Raw genomic sequence first — 15,664 nt, 5'->3', positions numbered from 1 at the left:
ACGGAAGCGCCGCTGTCACGGGACTCCGGCGCCGGCGGCGGCGCTAAATCGCTGCCTGATGCTTCTTTAAGTCGTCAGATTCGTGAGATGAGCGGCGGCCGAGCGCTGACCCCCCCCCCCCCCCCCCCCCCGTCCTGTTTGTTTACAGAGGAGGAAGTGGCTTCTGTGACTCTTCAGGGCTTTTTCCAGTTCCTTCGCCGCCACGTGTCGACGCCGCGTCCAGAGCCTGGCGTGACCTCATAACGGGCCTGGAACCAAAGCCCATCGGAGGGTCGCCGCCCGCTGAATGGACGCCTTTGTGTGACGAGTCGTCGCCGGTCGCCTCCACGTTTCTTTTCTTTGCATCGTTATCGCCCCTCCCCCCCCCCCCCCCCTCCCCTTTCGGACCCGGCGGTCGCTCCGATGGAAGCAAAGGGGAAGTTCGACTTCATGGCGACGGCCGACGACGAGCTCAGCTTCAGAAGGGGCGACACGCTGAAGGTCGGTCGCGTCTTCAGAGGAAGATCGTCTCCGTCTTCCTCACTTTCTCACTCGTCTTCACGCGTGTCCGACAGATCCTGAGCCGCCAGGACGATTGGTTCAGAGCCGAGCTGGACGGACAGGAAGGATTCGTCCCGCAGAACTACATCGAGATGCAGACTCCGGGGTAGAAACCGGACCTCGATCCTCAGTCCATAAATCCTGGTGAGCCCTTCAGTCAGTGTGTGTGTGTGCGTGCGTGCGTGTGCGTGTGCGTGTCCAGGTGGTTTCAGGAGAACGCCAGTCGCAGCGCCGCCGAGGAGCTCCTGAGGCATAAAGGCGTGGGAGACTTCGTGATCCGGGGCTGCCAGAGCTCCCCGGGCGAGTTCTCCATCTCCGTCAGGTGAGCGAAACCGGCGCTGCTTTTACAGCGGGTACGCTAACTGTTAGCTGCTAGCTCAGAAGTATTTTAGAAACGGACTTCAGAATGTGCTCCTGCTTGACGAACTGCGTTTAGTCATCTTGTTTTTACCAGATTCAGGCGTGACTGAAACCTGAAAGAGATTCGATGTTAGCTGGTTTCCTCCGGGGACTCGAGCGCTGAGTCATCGACGTTGCAAACTTGCAAGGCTTCACGTATTTGTAGCCGGGAGACGGAAGCGTCGCTAAAACCATCAGGGGAGTTTTCGTTTTCGTCTGAGGACAGCCGTCGTTGCAGCGAGACTTTTTCCTAATAACGTTGATGTAGCTTTGTCCTGTCACCAGCAGAGGGCGACGCAGCTGGGAAAATGGCAGAACCGACCGGTCGGTTAGTCCAATGTAACGCTTCTGTCCTGTGTCCTCCGTCCTCCTCCAGACACGAGAGTGACGTCCAGCACTTCAAGGTGATGCGAGAGAGTAAAGGCCGGTACTTCCTGTGGTCTCAAAAGTTCACCTCCTTAAACAAGCTGGTGGAGTTCTACAAGAACTCGTCCATCTCCAAAACCAGGGAGATCTACCTCAGCGACGGGACGGGCCCGCCCACGGCCCGGTCGGTGAGAGACGTTAAAGCAGCCGCTAATGGAGCTTCTTATCTTTATCACGCCCTCCCTTACAGCCACAGAGGAAGTGTTAGCGTAGATGCTAACGCGTGGCCCAAAGCAACGCCGGCTTTGATGTCACATGTCTGTTCATTGGTTCACCAGCGTCTCGCATCAGGTCCAGATATTCAACAGGCCGCCGCCTCCATTCAGTTTTACTTTAATTGACATGAACGTATAAATAGAATCGGTTGAGTGACTTGTTTTCGGTGCAGATCGGCCACTTCCTGTCTGTTGTCGTCTACTTCCTGTTTGTTTCCTTCCCACAGACAAAGAGGGGAAGTTTACCTGAACAGCGTAGCACATCTGCTGCCGCCGCTGCTTCACAGCGAAGAGCTTCAGACCAGCCTCACAACCAGCTGGTAAACGCCGTTGACCGCCGTCTACCGGCTTGTAAACGCCGTCTACCGGCTTGTAAACGCCGTCTACCCGGCCGGTAAACGCCGTCTACCGGCTTGTAAACGCCGTCTACCGCCGTCTACCGCCGTTTACCCGGCCGGTAAACGCCGTCTACCGGCTTGTAAACGCCGTCTACCGCCATTTACCCGGCTTGTAAACGCCGTCTACCGGCTTGTAAACGCCGTCTACCGCCGTCTACCGGCTTGTAAACGCCATCTACCGGCTGGTAAACGCCGTCAACCGCCGTTTACCCGGCCGGTAAACGCCGTCTACCGGCTTGTAAACGCCGTCTACCGCCGTTTACCCGTTTACTGACTTCTACGTCGTCACAGGAAGTGTTTTTCCTTCTCGACCAGGCTAAGCGGGCGGGTTTGGAGGAGCGAGCTCACGCCATCGGCCACACGGGAAGAAGCAGCCCCGTCGGCTCGGCTCACGCCGCCCGACTCGCATCCGACGCCCTGCCCCCCCCTCAGGTGGGCCTTCCTGTCTCCCCCCCCCCCCCCGTTACCGATAGCCCTGAACGCAAACATAAGCTAACTCAAATATATTACGGTCCCCCGGCGTCCTCCTGCCGCCCCACAGAGGACGTCCACGGCGATGGCGCTGTACGACTTCGCCGCCGAGGAGGAAGACGAGCTGGGTTTCCGCGTCGGCGACGTCATCGAAGTTTTGGATTGCTCGGACGCGTCGTGGTGGAAAGGCCGCCTCCGGGGGAAGAGCGGGCTGTTTCCCGCCAACTACACCTCACGCCTGTGAGAGGAGGCCGCCGGGCGCCACGCCGCCGCAGTCAGACGCCCCCTGCAGGCGTTTTTAGGAGGTTCTTTACACCAGAGGAACGCAGCAGCGGGATGCTGAGGATCAGCTTCCAAACTTCCCTTCCAGCAAAGATGAGCTCCTAAAATAAACGCTGAACTTCTTTGCTTCTCCGTGGAAATAAATATTTTTTATGACTGCCCCGTTGTGTTCTTCTAACACGGAATGTTCACGTGAGGAATTTAGGATATTTGACCTCCAGTGAGTGTTTTGGAGGTCACAGGTGTTCAGGATGGAGGAACCAGACCGGACAGTCTGGTCTGCCCCCTGGTGATGTCAGGTGGTACTGCACCGCTACGTCCTCCACAGACTGAAGAAGTGAGGATGAAATGACGTCATAAGTCACAAGAAAAGCCTTCATCATACGTCTTCGTCTCTGAGCAACAAAGAGCCGCAGCTGGACTTAAAAAGCTTGAGACAAAGCAGCGTATTTTAGAAGTCGAAGCCTGTAAAGTATCTAAAACGAATTCAGTCAAATAAAACGGATAGTTTAGATGTAGAAACATCAATAAAGACTAAAGAAGTGACGCAGTTCAAACCAATCCATCTTATTCTGAAAGTTCTGTCACCGGAAGTTCTCTTATAATACACACGCCCCCTCCCGTTGCGGCTTTCAAACACCTCTCACCTGGCGCACCCGGCGCACCTGGCTCACCTGTCCGCACAGGTGTCGCCGCGGGAGCGCCTCCGTGCCATGGCGGGCTCGCAGCTGCGCTGCATGGACGAGCAGCACGTCAACGAGAAGGTCCCGGAGTCCCGGCCGGAGTTCTACTACAGCGAGGAGCAGCGCGCCGCGCTGGAGCAGCTCGTGCGGCGCGGCGACGGCGCGTTCAAGCTGCGGCTCAAGGAGGACAACGTCAAGGACTTCCTCTCCGCCAAGGAGGTGCAGTCCATCCGGAAGACGTTTCGGGAGTACCGCGCGGACGGCGGCGACGCGCACGGCGAGCGCGAGAGGGCCGAGGAGTCCTCCGGCGGGGACTCCGGGGTCCACTCCACCTACTGGCCCCAGATGTCAGACACCGAGGTCCCGTCTCTGGACATCGGCTGGCCGGGCGGCAGCGGCGCCTACAAGGGGGTGACGCGGGTGTCCGTGTACACGCACCCCCCCAAAGAGGCAGGGCCGCACATTAAAGAGGTGGTGAGGAGGCTCATCCAGGACGCGCAGAAGGTCATTTTAACGCCTTTACTCTGTTTCATGGCTGAAAATCTAACTGGTTAAATAAGAAATGTAAATTAAGCCTTCCTGGAAACCATCTGGTGATCAGCAGCCATCGTATTCATGATCAATGATTTATCATTGACTTCATTAATAAACGAGGCGCGCGCAGACCTCCCCCAAGCAGCTCGTTCCCCTGGATCAGCACCAGAAGGTTCTAGATGGTTCTTGGTGTCTTCGTACACCGACCATGAAAAGTCATTTTTGAATCCATAAATGGGTTTAAATGATTAATAGAAGTGCTGAAGACGATAGGCCGTTGATGACCATGTGACAAAGACGCTTACTGCCGCTTCACCTCATCCTGTCTTCATGAACGGATGAATAAACCGGAGCAAAACAAGCGTTCCTAAAACGCTCGGAGGGTTCGGAGTTTGAGAACGGACTAGAAGTCGCTCTGGGCAAAGACCAGGTCACATAAAAGAGGCTTCAAGCATCCATAAAGGACATTTATGGGAGGCGAGCCATCGAACTCCGGCCCGTGTCGGCTCTTATGCTACGCTAGGCTAACCGGTTCCCGGCAGTGAAGCGCTAACTGGCAGGAAGGGACTTTCACTCCGGGATTCCCCTCGCTGGTCTGAAAGCTTCGGGAGCTCGGGACGATGCAGGAAGCGCCAGCCGGGCCTCGGCCGCTCAGAGACACGGCGAGGGCCAAGGAAGCCTGCGGCGGCGGCGGCGGCGTGTCACCGGCGTGTTCCAACATGCCGGCTCATATTTGCTGCCGGAACTTTTGAGCGATTCCAAATGTCAGCTCGGATCAGGAGGAGAAGCTCAACCGCCGTCCTGAATTCAGGGTCGGTTCAACCGCTTTGTTCACCACGCCCATCCCTGATTGGATGACCTCCGACGCCTGTGATTGGGCTGATGTGTTCTGTTTTAAACTGGCCAATCACATCGCCTGCTGAGATGAGTGCAAATTGTTTGCCGTCACTTTGAAGCCACGCCTCCACCGCGTTGTCCCGGCGCTAGCCGAGGCAGCGCTGGAGACCGGCGGTGCCTCTGTGTCGCTGGTTGTCATGGCAACGCGGCACCAACGGGTGAAGCGTCTCCTGTCCTGTCCTGCAGGACGGCGTCTTCGGCTGGACCGGATAACAAGCTGTTGATCGAATTTGTTTCTGGAGCTGGTCCAAAATATCTTTTCTTTTTACTGCCTGGTAAAACGAGTTCCGCTGAGGTTCCAACCTCGTTGCCTCGGCAACCAGACAGTCCGTTTGTAATAATAGTACAAGTAGTAGTAGTAGTAGTAGTAGTAGTACGAATAATAATACACAACAGACTAAAATCTAAAAGTAAGCCGTAAATCTCCGCCCTCCCGTTCTCAGGTGGTCGCCATCGTCATGGACGTCCTGTCGGACCTGCAGATCCTCCAGGACCTCCTGGACGCCTCGTCCCGCCGGGGGGTGGCGGTCTACGCCCTGCTGGAGGCCGGGGGCATGCCCCACTTCCTGGATATGTGCAGCCGCCTGCAGGTGAACGCGTCTCATCTGAGGGTGAGGAGGAACCGAGTCCGCTTGGTCGGGTGTGAAAGTGACGCGGGTTTAAAGCGGGTCCGAATCAGGAGGAGGAGACTGATCCGGATCGACCTGAACCTGTAACCGTCCACGCCGGGTCTCCTGCTTCCTTTAGACAAACATCCAGTGTCTACAGGGTTTCCCTTTTGTTTCTTCACGGGGTCGGTCCTGGTCGTCCTGGCGACGGGGGCGTTGACTCAGGCTAAGCCGTGTTTCTTTTGCAGAACCTCCGCGTGCGCACGCTGAAGGGCGCAGGGCTCGCCCTGGCCTTCGGGACGCTGCCCGGGTCGCTGCGCTCCAAATACATGCTGGTCGACGGGGAGAAAGTCGTGTTCGGCTCCTACAGGTGAGCGTCCGGTTCTGCCGGCGTGGTTTTGGGTTGGACCTTCAGATCCTCTCTTCACGTCTCGTCGTTTCCCAGAATGCATCACTGATCATTCACGTTTACGACTTAACGGCAGGAAGCACGTCTCACCTGAGTACAGGTGAGGCTCGTCACGTGACGCCTTCTGAGTCGAGCCGTAAACGACTTTATTGGGTGTTGAGGGAACTCCGTGGAATCAAAGCGGAGCAGATTCCGGACGGCCGCCGCGATGACTCGTGCAGGAAGTCCTTGTTAAGTTCCATTCCTGTGTCCCCGCCCCCCCCCCCCCAGCTTCACCTGGAGCTCCTCCCGGATGGACCGGAACACGATCACCGTGATGTCGGGGCAGGTCGTCGACCAGTTTGACGTTGAATTCAGGGAGCTGTACGCCCAGTCTGAACACGTGGACCTCTACGTGGAGTTCAACGTCACCAAGCCGCCGCCGGCCACGCCCATCACCAAGCCCAGGGTGGAGCCGCTCCGGCCCATTCCTGCCCCCGCCTCTCGCTTCCAAGTCTCCATCAACGACTCCCGGCAGAGCGACCTGAAGGTACCGGCCCATAAATACCACAACCCGAAGTACTCCTTGGTCTTCGGGAGTGGGAGGGGCCTCACGGGTTCGCTTCAGGACCTGTCGAGGACCAACGAGCTGCCGGCCAACGGGCCGAGCCGCAGCTTCAGCAGGGACGGCAAGGACAAGCTGGACCGGGTCCGTCCTCAGAGTCCGGGCGAGGACGAGGAAGGAGGGAAGAAGAGCCAGGCCAGCCCGGTGAAGGAGCGTAGCTCGTTCAGGAGCTTCTTGAAAGGTAGGGGAACCAATCACGCCATCGAGACCATAGAGGAAGGCGTGGCCACGCCTCCCCGTAAAGTCCCGGAGACCAACGGCGCCGCGCTGACTGAGCCGCAGGACTCGTGGGAGATCGTTGATAAACCCGGTCCGTTGAAACCCAAGAAGCCGTCGAAGGTCCTTCAGCGGAGCCTGAGCCTGCAGACCGTCAACGCCGGAGACGGTACGATGTTAGCGCAGTTTAACGCTGACCCGCCCTCGCGTAGCCAATCAGATCCAACCCCGCCCTTCCCTTCGTCCAACAGGATCCAGCAGCCGCCGGCGGCACCAGAGGAAGAACTGCATCCAGTCCTGAGAGCCACAACCGGAGCGACGAGGGGAGGAGCTCCGGCACGTTTCCTGTGACCTCGCCGGAACCAGGTGGCTGCGCTGCCCGAAGGCTCCGCCTCCTCGCTTCACGGCTTCCTGGTTGGGCTGAAAGCGCTTTCTGTGCTCGATGGGAGCGATCAAAGAGACTCGGTTCAACCAATCACATCCTCCAGGAGCTCTCGGCCTGGGCGCCGAGGCGGAGGAAAGGTCGTTCAGGTTCAGACCCGGGTCTAGGTTACATCCCACCTGTGAGACGGCTGGTTGCCACGGCGACAGGAAAAGCGATCGGTGATCAGCGTGTCGCCTTTCGGCGGACCCGTGGTCACGGAACGAGCGACCGACGCCGTCGGTCGGCTGCTAGCGTAGCGGTGCTGACGCGCCCCTGCCGCGTGAGTTTGTGATGTCAGAGTCTCAAAGAGGCGGAGATTAAAATGCGAATCCTTGAACTGCCTGAGATGCCGATGATGAACATGTCGTAGCAGAATTTGAATTAAAAACAGACGTGAGGACCGATTGATCGGTGATTCTAGATCGATCGCCTGCATCACAACCACCGGAGCACATTTAATAATCTAAAGGAATAAACAAAATAGGATTATATATCTGGGACGAGATCGGGTGTAGTAGAATACGTCTGTGTATTATCACCAGGTATTAGTGGAGTCGTTCTTCTACTTCCTGTTCTACAGGAAGAACGATTGCATCTGGCAGAAGCATAGATTAGACCCGGATCCAGGTGTCACGTGACCCGGGAGGGTCCAGCGTTGGTGCAGGTACCTGGCAGGTGTTTAAGCATCGGCTGATGGGTTACAGTGAGGCTGTGGCGCCATCTGCTGGAGAAAGGCGCGCACGAAGAGCTTCACGGGTTTATTTACAGGCGGGACAAAGTTCTTAAATTATGCAAAACAAAACACTACAGTGGACGAAAATAATCCGGAAGTGAATTCTAAAGCGTGTCAGAATGTTTTAACTTCCTGGTTTGCATTTTTAACTTCTTTATTTTTTTATATTTAAAGTGCGGCAGGCGCTTCAGTCTGATTCTCCAAGCAGGAGTTTTATTTTGTCATAAACTAATGGAAGTGCATCCGGGATCCAAACGCTGACGTCATTCCGGCCCTAGGAGGCGGAGTTACTGAGGATCCGGCCCTAGGAGGCGGAGTTACTGAGGATCCGGCTCTAGGAGGCGGAGTCACTGAGGATCCGGCCCTTGGAAAGCGAGTGAAACCTCTTCTTCGTTGGTAAACACGTTGGTTACCCCCCCCCCACCTGACACTGCTCACCTGATGGCGCCGATCCAGGCGTCCCGAGCCTGTAGGACCGGTGTTTGCCCGGCACCGCCCTCCCTTTGTTCTCAGATCTTTTGTCCTCTGGGCTTGTAGCTCCGGACAGGACTGTTCAAACACGCCAGCAGGATTCATGCAGCGACAATAATGTGTTCATTCGCCGCTCTGTTTGCACAGCGATGCTTCTGATAGCCGCCGTCGTACGGCGAGGAAGAGGAGGAAACGGTACGGGGCAATGATCCCGATTGGATCCGTGTGATCCGAAATGAAGGGAAGCGTTCCCACAAAAGCTGAAACTGCTCGCCCCCCCCCCAAATGTTTCCGGAAAGTTTCTTCGTTCTTGAAACATTTCTGGAGAAAAACAAAGAGTCGCCGTTTTTCTAAACCACAGAAGAAGATGCGGAATGGCGTGACTGATCTCCGGCCTCAGGCAGGCGTGGAAGAAAAGATTCCGGTTTGTTGGTGCGTCAGCAGCAAACGTGAGGCCGTGTGCAGATCTGGTCGTCACGGTACCTGCATGTATGGACACTTGTGGGTCTCACCTTGTCCCCTCTCATCTGGGGGGGGGGGGGGGGGAGCAACAACGAGCCTCAGACACCGCCACAAATTCAGCCCGGGCCGGCAGCTTCCAGGGAACCGGTCCTGGATCTGGACCTGGACCGGTCCTGGATCTGGACCTGGAGACTGGGCCCTGGTTGAACGACGAAGAAGAAGAGGAGTTCTCTTCATGAGCTGAGAGACGGAATTTAAATTCCACGAGACACGGAATGAATCATGAGCTCAGCCACACACACACACACACGCACACACACACACACACACTCTATCACGGCACCAGATGGGCCGATCGTCCCCGCTGTCATGACGATTTAACCGCCGGCGTTCTTTAGAGGAAAACCCAGGGTGGCGTCGGTTTCCAAAAACATGGAGACGACAGGAAGTGATCGATCGATCTGCTGAAAATCTTTATGACTTTCAGTATCGCTTTGCAGGAAGTGGAATAACCTGCTGGGAGAAAAGAGGATTAAACAGAGCATTAGACAAACGTATTGATCAGGTTGATTTGAGCAGAATGATCAGAGTCATTTCCGGCGGGGAGCCCGAGTTTAAACGCCAGCGCCTCCCTGCGGGTGGAGTCAGTCCTCACAGGGACGGACTTTGTGATCTGAGATGAAGTCGACTTGAGAATCGACCTTTTGAAGCATGTTCATCTGCCAAACCGCAAATATGTTCACTCCTTCACAATAAAAGCACCTATTGTGAAAGGTCAGGAACCCGAGTCCATAAAAACATCAGTATCGGAAGAGGAAGCACAGAGGAAGAGCAGGAACAGACAGAACAGGTGAGGGGAGGGGAGGAGCCAAGCAAAGACAGGTAATCAAAAAGGAGGGAAAAGATAAAGGAGGCAGGTGTGGAGGGGAAATGGAGGAAGGGGAAGGGGAAGAGGAAGGAACACCACTGAGGAGGATTTGTGGAATTGATCCAAACACGACATGAATCTGAGTCGATTAAGTTCTTTCTCCAATGACGTCACAAGAAAGTCGACTCTCATTGGAGGTAAACAAAAACACCACGTGATGCATTCAATTTGTTTAAAAGACCCTTCTCTTAATGAATGGAGGTTTAAATCACAATAAATGCATTCAGAAACTGAAACCGATAATTGACGTCATTAAAACCACGAACTCGTTTCCGGTGAGTCACCCCCCCCCCCCCCCCCCCCCACCGGGACCGGCGTGAATTAAAGAAGCAATTAAAGTCTTTAATGAACCGGAAGTCAGAGATTAAATAAGAGCAACTTTATATTCCTGAGCTTCCTGAGACACACACGCACACACACGCGCACACACACACACACCATAGGATTCCTCACGCCTCCTTCGTGCGCAGGCTGAGCTGTTTCCTAGTTACAAGCGAGAGACGGGGGGGAGAGAGTTCCGGTCCATCCGTCGGGAGGACAACCGGAGCGGACCGTCTCCCGGCCGGGGCTCAGCATCGGGCGCGCGCAACCGGCGGGTTCACCGAGCGCACGTGCTGCCGGCGCGCCATCAACCCACCGGACGGCTGCGGCTCGAGTCTCCGCTGCAGGTGAGTTCGGACTGGGGGGGGGGAGAGGGGGGGGGACGCGAACCGTCCGCCGTCCCTCTGTGCTCTGGGCATCGGTTAGATTGTTCACCGGGGACGGGCCGGGGGGGGCGGGGGTTCTAAACGATCGATGCAGAATAAATGGCTTTGAATCAAAGCCAACTGGATCGATACGGTTCTGTTATTTAATAAATCTCACAGAACTTTCAACGTGTCAGATGTTCTGGAGGTTCTGTTGATGGAACACGGCTCTCTCTCTTTCTCTCTCTCTCGCTCTCTCTCTCTCTCTCTCTCTTTTGGTCGTTTTTGCATCTAATTATTTAAACTTCGCATTTCATTTTGCTTCATTTCATACTTTCCCCTTTTTATTTTTTAAAGGTCGGTTCTGTTGATGGAACACGGCTCTCTCTCTTTCTCTCTCTCTCGCTCTCTCTCTCTCTCTCTCTCTTTTGGTCGTTTTTGCATCTAATTATTTAAACTTCGCATTTCATTTTGCTTCATTTCATACTTTCCCCTTTTTATTTTTTAAAGGTCGTTATTTCTCCTCCGGTTTTTACGATCAGGCCTGAATGAGTTTCCGTTTGTCCTGCTGTAATGAAGGGTTCGCCGGGGGGGGGGGGGGGGGGGGGGGGGGGGATGACGTCACTGACGGTCCATGTACGGTGTTTCAGTGATCTGGGAATCATTGGCTTTATTGGCTTTATTTTCTGACCCCCCCTGCCGAGCCTGTAAAGGAACGAGGCCTTTCTGGTCCGCGGGCGCCGTTGGGATCGGACCCGAGGATCCCGGGACAGACGCGTTGCCTGGTTACGGTGGGAGCTGCGTCACTGAAGGACACTTTAGGGATCCGGTCCGTCCATCAGGGCGTTCAGCTTCATGCGATCCCAGGTGAGAGACTGGAGGTCGTCCGACCGGCGACTTCTCTCTGTGGTCAGAACAGGGCGGAGCTAAAACAGGAAGTGACGCTCAAACGCAGACGTCAAATATTGGACAAAGCTTGTCCAGCCTGAGCGAATAAAACGACAGGCACGAACCGATTTAATAAAAAATATTCATTTATTCATTGTGAATAATAGCCACACACACACACACACGCACACACACACACACGCACACGCACACACACACACACGCACACGCACACACACACACACGCACACACACACACACACACACACACACACACAGTGTTTAGATCGCTTCCTACACTCGTACTCAACGAGTGGCCAACAGGCGAACAGCTGGAGGAGGATCAGCTGAAGAGACGATGAGTCAACTGATCAGTCGTCAACAAATCGATCAATAATCCAAGTAGTTTCAGGATGAAGGGATGAAGGATCGACCATTGATTCCAGCGTTATTGATTAGGGATTTAAAGGTTTCTTCTGGACATTCATCCGTTTTCCTCACAAACAAACAAACGAACGAACAAGCCGTCTCCCTGCGCGCTGACCTTTGACCCGGCCGCGTGCTGCTTCTCCTGCGTGTGATTTCTCTGTGAGTGAATTCAACCTTCAGGCTTTGCTGCGAATCACGATGATCTTATTCTCCGGCGGTCACGTGACTCACCGCTGTTGACTCAACACCCGCTTTGCCTTCAAGGTGAGAAAACACAAAAGAAAACTGCACAAACAAACCGGCCTCCTTATCCGTGACCCCTGACCTCCAGCCTCCTTTCTGTCCCGAGTCGTACGCTGCGACCGGCTTTATGGAGCAGGAGGAAATCTGGACGGACGGAAGGACGGACGGCGTGCGAGAAATCCAGAACTGGGATTAAACCAATAGAAGAGAATAATTCCCCTCATCAGGTAAAATCTATCAATAATTATTTCCTTCCGACGTCAAAAGAGAAAATGTCCTCGTGGCTGCGTTGGGAAGTTTAAACGACTGAAAGCTCCACTTACGAACCAGCATTTCGATTAGCATTCTTAGCATTCTTAGCTAACGCGACGTTTCACAAAAGTCAAATGAGTCTGGATGTTTTTTTTAACCGCTACTGTCGATTTAGGCTCAAACATTAAACTTAAGAGGAGGATTGTTAAAGTTGTGAAACCAAACTGGCATTTTAGCTAGGAAAATCATCCTGGGATTGAAACACAAATTTCAAGCAAATTTCAAGCAAATTTGATGAAAAATGGCAAAAACATAAAATAAAATAATATTAATTTAATCCTACCATTGATTTATTTATGATTATTTCATCCATCCATTTTTGGGTCAGGGGACTTATCCCAGCCTATCCCAGCTCGCTGTGGGCGAGAGGCGGGGTACACCCCGACTGCGTCGCCAGCGCATCGCGGGGCTAATGATTATTTCATTTATTATAAATGTCAAATGTCGTCTGTCGTAATCTTTCCTGGCTTGAAGGTAAGAACTTCAGGTCGGTGCTGCTTGATGCTCCTGTTTTTGAAGCTACACCTGAACGCATCTTTTAAGGTCGTGAACCTCTGACCTTTGTGATGGACGCTCGCCTCGGCTCACCTGCGGCTCGTTAGCTTGACGCTGGTCCGTTTCTGCAGTTTAAATAGATTCTGGCCATCGTTGCCTCTGTTGTTTGCTCACAGAAGCAACGTTAGCCTCAATGCTACAGTTATTGGCACTATATAAACAGTTAGTAGCTAATAGCACAATAATGTTGTTGTTTTTAGGCCACACCTCTGCATCTGTTAGCCAATCAGAAAGCTGATAGCGTTTTGTTTCCACAGCGGAAAGTGGCCATTTGTCCCCTTCGGTCAAAACATGTTTGCTTTCATGCTAACTTCCCAGAAACGCCGTCTGGTTTTAGATAAGGCTGCGTTCACCTTCAGCAGTTCTCACGGATCACATGACCGCTTCTGGGAAAACCAAAGCGTCCGACTGGTCCCTGAAGGGGTCACAAATGGTGCGTCGTCCTGTTTGAACCGCGAACGCGGACGGGCCTCAAACGTTCCCGCCGGAGAGCGGCCATCGTGGTTCGCCGGGCGCCCTGCAGTCGTGACTCCTGCGCTAGCTCCTACCGGGCTCCTCACACAGAGAAGGAGGCGCGGGGGGGGGGGGGAGATTCTTGTCATCCCTCCGCGCGTTGTCAGTTATTTTGATCTGTTTGATTTACAACGCTCATCACTGGGCTTTCTCTTTCTCCGGTTACCATGGTGATCCAAATTGCCGAATCGAAGGTGAACCGCCTGCGATCACCAGACATTGGAGACATCGAGAGGCGATTCGTGCGGCAGGTTTATTTCTTGGTTTCCTTTTTCCCTCTTCGTCTCTTCTGAATTAAAGTCCAGGACGGCCGAAGCGTCTGTTTTTGTGTCCGGATGCTGTTAGCTGAGTTAGCTCGAATTAAAGTCCTGCTTTAGGTGAACATTTTGCGACGGTGGGCGGGCGGACGCCGCCGGCTGTCTCCGACTGGATCCCAGTTCATGTCAACCACGACGTTACTGGGTTGATGGGGATCCCCTACAAATAAAAAAAACAAATAAGTGATTGATACACGACAATGAGCTGCTGATCAATGCTGGTTATTGACCCTGAATATCGATGTAATGTGTCTTATTTGGGGACGTTGTTGTCTCCTATTGGGTTCTCATTGATTTCTGTCCTCTGACAGACCTTGTGGGCGGAGCTGAGGCGGCAGGAGGACGAAGCGCTCGTCCGTCGGGGTCGTATTCCTTCCCTTGATTTGCACGATGGACGGATTATGGCCGGACGGCTACTCTTCGCCCGGACTCCTTTTGCCCCCGCACGCGTGGAACGACAGCGACGCCAACGGGACGCTGTCCAACAGCTCCTCCGCCGGGAACGGCACCGACCGCCACACGGATCCCGCCATCGGGGTCTTCATTCCCGTCGTGTACATCGTTGTTTGCGCCATCGGCCTGGGGGGGAACACTCTGGTGATCCACATCGTGCTGCACTACTCCAAGATGGAGTCGGTGACCAACATCTACATCCTGAACTTGGCCATCGCCGACGAGCTCTTCATGGTTAGCTTGCCGTTCCTGGCGGCTCAGAACACGCTGGACTCGTGGCCGTTCGGCTCCTTCATGTGCCGCCTGGTCATGACCGTCGACTCCATCAACCAGTTCACCAGCATCTTCTGCCTGACCGTGATGAGCGTCGACCGCTACCTGGCTGTGGTCCACCCCATTCGGTCTTCAAAGTGGCGCCGCCCCCAGGTGGCCAAAGCGGTGAACGGCACCATCTGGGCGCTGTCGTTTCTGGTCGTCCTGCCCGTGGTGATCTTCGCTAACATCCCGGAGGGCGGCGGCACCTGTAATATCGCCTGGCCGGAGCCGGCTAACGTTTGGCAGGCGGCCTTCATCATTTACACCGCCGCCGTCGGCTTCTTCTGCCCCCTCCTCGTCATCTGCCTCTGCTATTTGCTCATCGTCGGCAAGGTCCGCAGTTCGGGTAAAAAAGTCTTCGCCGCCTCGACCAGACGCAGGAAGTCGGAGAGACGAGTGACGCTGATGGTCGTGATCGTCGTGGCCGTGTTCGTCGTGTGCTGGCTGCCTTTCTACGCCCTCAACATTGTCAACCTGGTGAAGCCGTTGCCCGCGGAGCACCGGGGGCTTTACTTCTTCGTCGTGGTGCTCGGCTACGCCAACAGCTGCGCCAACCCCTTCGTCTACGGCTTCCTGTCAGAGAACTTCAAGCGGGGTTTCCGGAAAGCCCTCTGCCGCTCCACGAGGAAGGTGGAGAGCCACGAGCTGATGGACCGCCGGCGACAGGACGAGGGCAGGGCGGCGCTCATGCCGAGGGAGAGCCTGAGGCGAGCGATCGGGGACGGGGACGACGACGACGATGATGAAGACGACGTCTCAGAAATGACTGAGATCTACAGGATCGCCCAAAATGGAGTCTCCAGCTTCCAGCCGCAAACCTCGCAAAGGCTGCTCGTGGAGAGCGGCGCAGCTCCGGGAGCCGCGGGACTGTTGCCCCCGGACGGGAACGACGAAGCCGAGGACACGACGGAGAACGACGCAGCAGCGGCGGCGGCGGCGGCGGCGGCGGCACCCCCGCCGCCCGATGGAGCCGAGAACGAAAGCCTTAAAACATCGGAAGAGGAAAACTAGTCGGGGTTAGCTTCACTAGATTGTCTGTTCAATGTATTTGATCAAAACAGTAAACGAACAATGGAGAACCTTATTTTATGAACTCCAACGAGGATTAAATTATTACCGCCGCTCTTCCAACGGACAGTCCCTGAACGCATCACAGCTATGAAGAAATACGTACATAAATTCATATATTTGAAGTAGTTTTATACTAACAGGGACCAACTTGTGTGTTTTATTTACTTTCCTGGTTTGGACTC

At 54.6% G+C, this 15,664-nt stretch overlaps 3 protein-coding genes across 3 annotated transcripts; all 3 read left to right on the top strand.

Annotated features, from left to right (window-relative positions):
• Nucleotides 1-390: 390 nt before the first annotated feature.
• On the top strand, nt 391-2,879 carry grap2a (GRB2 related adaptor protein 2a). Its single transcript, XM_068749981.1, has 7 exons — nt 391-480; nt 555-646; nt 743-862; nt 1,316-1,493; nt 1,808-1,900; nt 2,294-2,410; nt 2,520-2,879. The coding sequence occupies exons 1-7, from the start codon at nt 403-405 to the stop codon at nt 2,691-2,693; spliced, it is 852 nt and encodes a 283-aa protein (XP_068606082.1). The 5' UTR covers nt 391-402; the 3' UTR covers nt 2,694-2,879.
• Nucleotides 2,880-3,444: 565 nt separating this feature from the next.
• fam83fa (family with sequence similarity 83 member Fa) lies at nt 3,445-7,503 on the top strand. The gene is made up of 5 exons (XM_068750234.1): nt 3,445-3,918; nt 5,289-5,456; nt 5,702-5,823; nt 6,133-6,851; nt 6,934-7,503. Exons 1-5 carry the CDS (start codon nt 3,445-3,447, stop codon nt 6,981-6,983), a joined length of 1,533 nt encoding a protein of 510 aa, XP_068606335.1. The 3' UTR covers nt 6,984-7,503.
• A 6,530-nt stretch (nt 7,504-14,033) lies between these two features.
• sstr3 (somatostatin receptor 3) lies at nt 14,034-15,422 on the top strand. The gene has a single exon (XM_068749719.1). It carries the CDS (start codon nt 14,034-14,036, stop codon nt 15,420-15,422), a length of 1,389 nt encoding a protein of 462 aa, XP_068605820.1.
• The last annotated feature ends 242 nt before the right edge of the window (nt 15,423-15,664 follow it).

This window comes from Brachionichthys hirsutus, chromosome 16, assembly GCF_040956055.1.
Source record: "Brachionichthys hirsutus isolate HB-005 chromosome 16, CSIRO-AGI_Bhir_v1, whole genome shotgun sequence".
Taxonomy (NCBI): domain Eukaryota; kingdom Metazoa; phylum Chordata; class Actinopteri; order Lophiiformes; family Brachionichthyidae; genus Brachionichthys; species Brachionichthys hirsutus.
Note: the sequence above shows the minus strand (reverse complement) of the source record. Positions and strands in the feature narration are given on the sequence as shown.

Bases quoted from the DNA above. Each gene is read 5' to 3' on its own strand.
- grap2a (XM_068749981.1), top strand. From the start codon at position 403: ATGGAAGCAAAGGGGAAGTTCGACTTCATGGCGACGGCCGACGACGAG. The intron at 1,494-1,807 runs GTGAGAGACGTT...TCCTTCCCACAG, and splicing joins GCCCGCCCACGGCCCGGTCG to ACAAAGAGGGGAAGTTTACC. The intron at 1,901-2,293 runs GTAAACGCCGTT...CTTCTCGACCAG, and splicing joins ACCAGCCTCACAACCAGCTG to GCTAAGCGGGCGGGTTTGGA.
- fam83fa (XM_068750234.1), top strand. From the start codon at position 3,445: ATGGCGGGCTCGCAGCTGCGCTGCATGGACGAGCAGCACGTCAACGAG. The intron at 5,457-5,701 runs GTGAGGAGGAAC...TTTCTTTTGCAG, and splicing joins TGAACGCGTCTCATCTGAGG to AACCTCCGCGTGCGCACGCT. The intron at 5,824-6,132 runs GTGAGCGTCCGG...CCCCCCCCCCAG, and splicing joins GTCGTGTTCGGCTCCTACAG to CTTCACCTGGAGCTCCTCCC.
- sstr3 (XM_068749719.1), top strand. From the start codon at position 14,034: ATGGACGGATTATGGCCGGACGGCTACTCTTCGCCCGGACTCCTTTTG.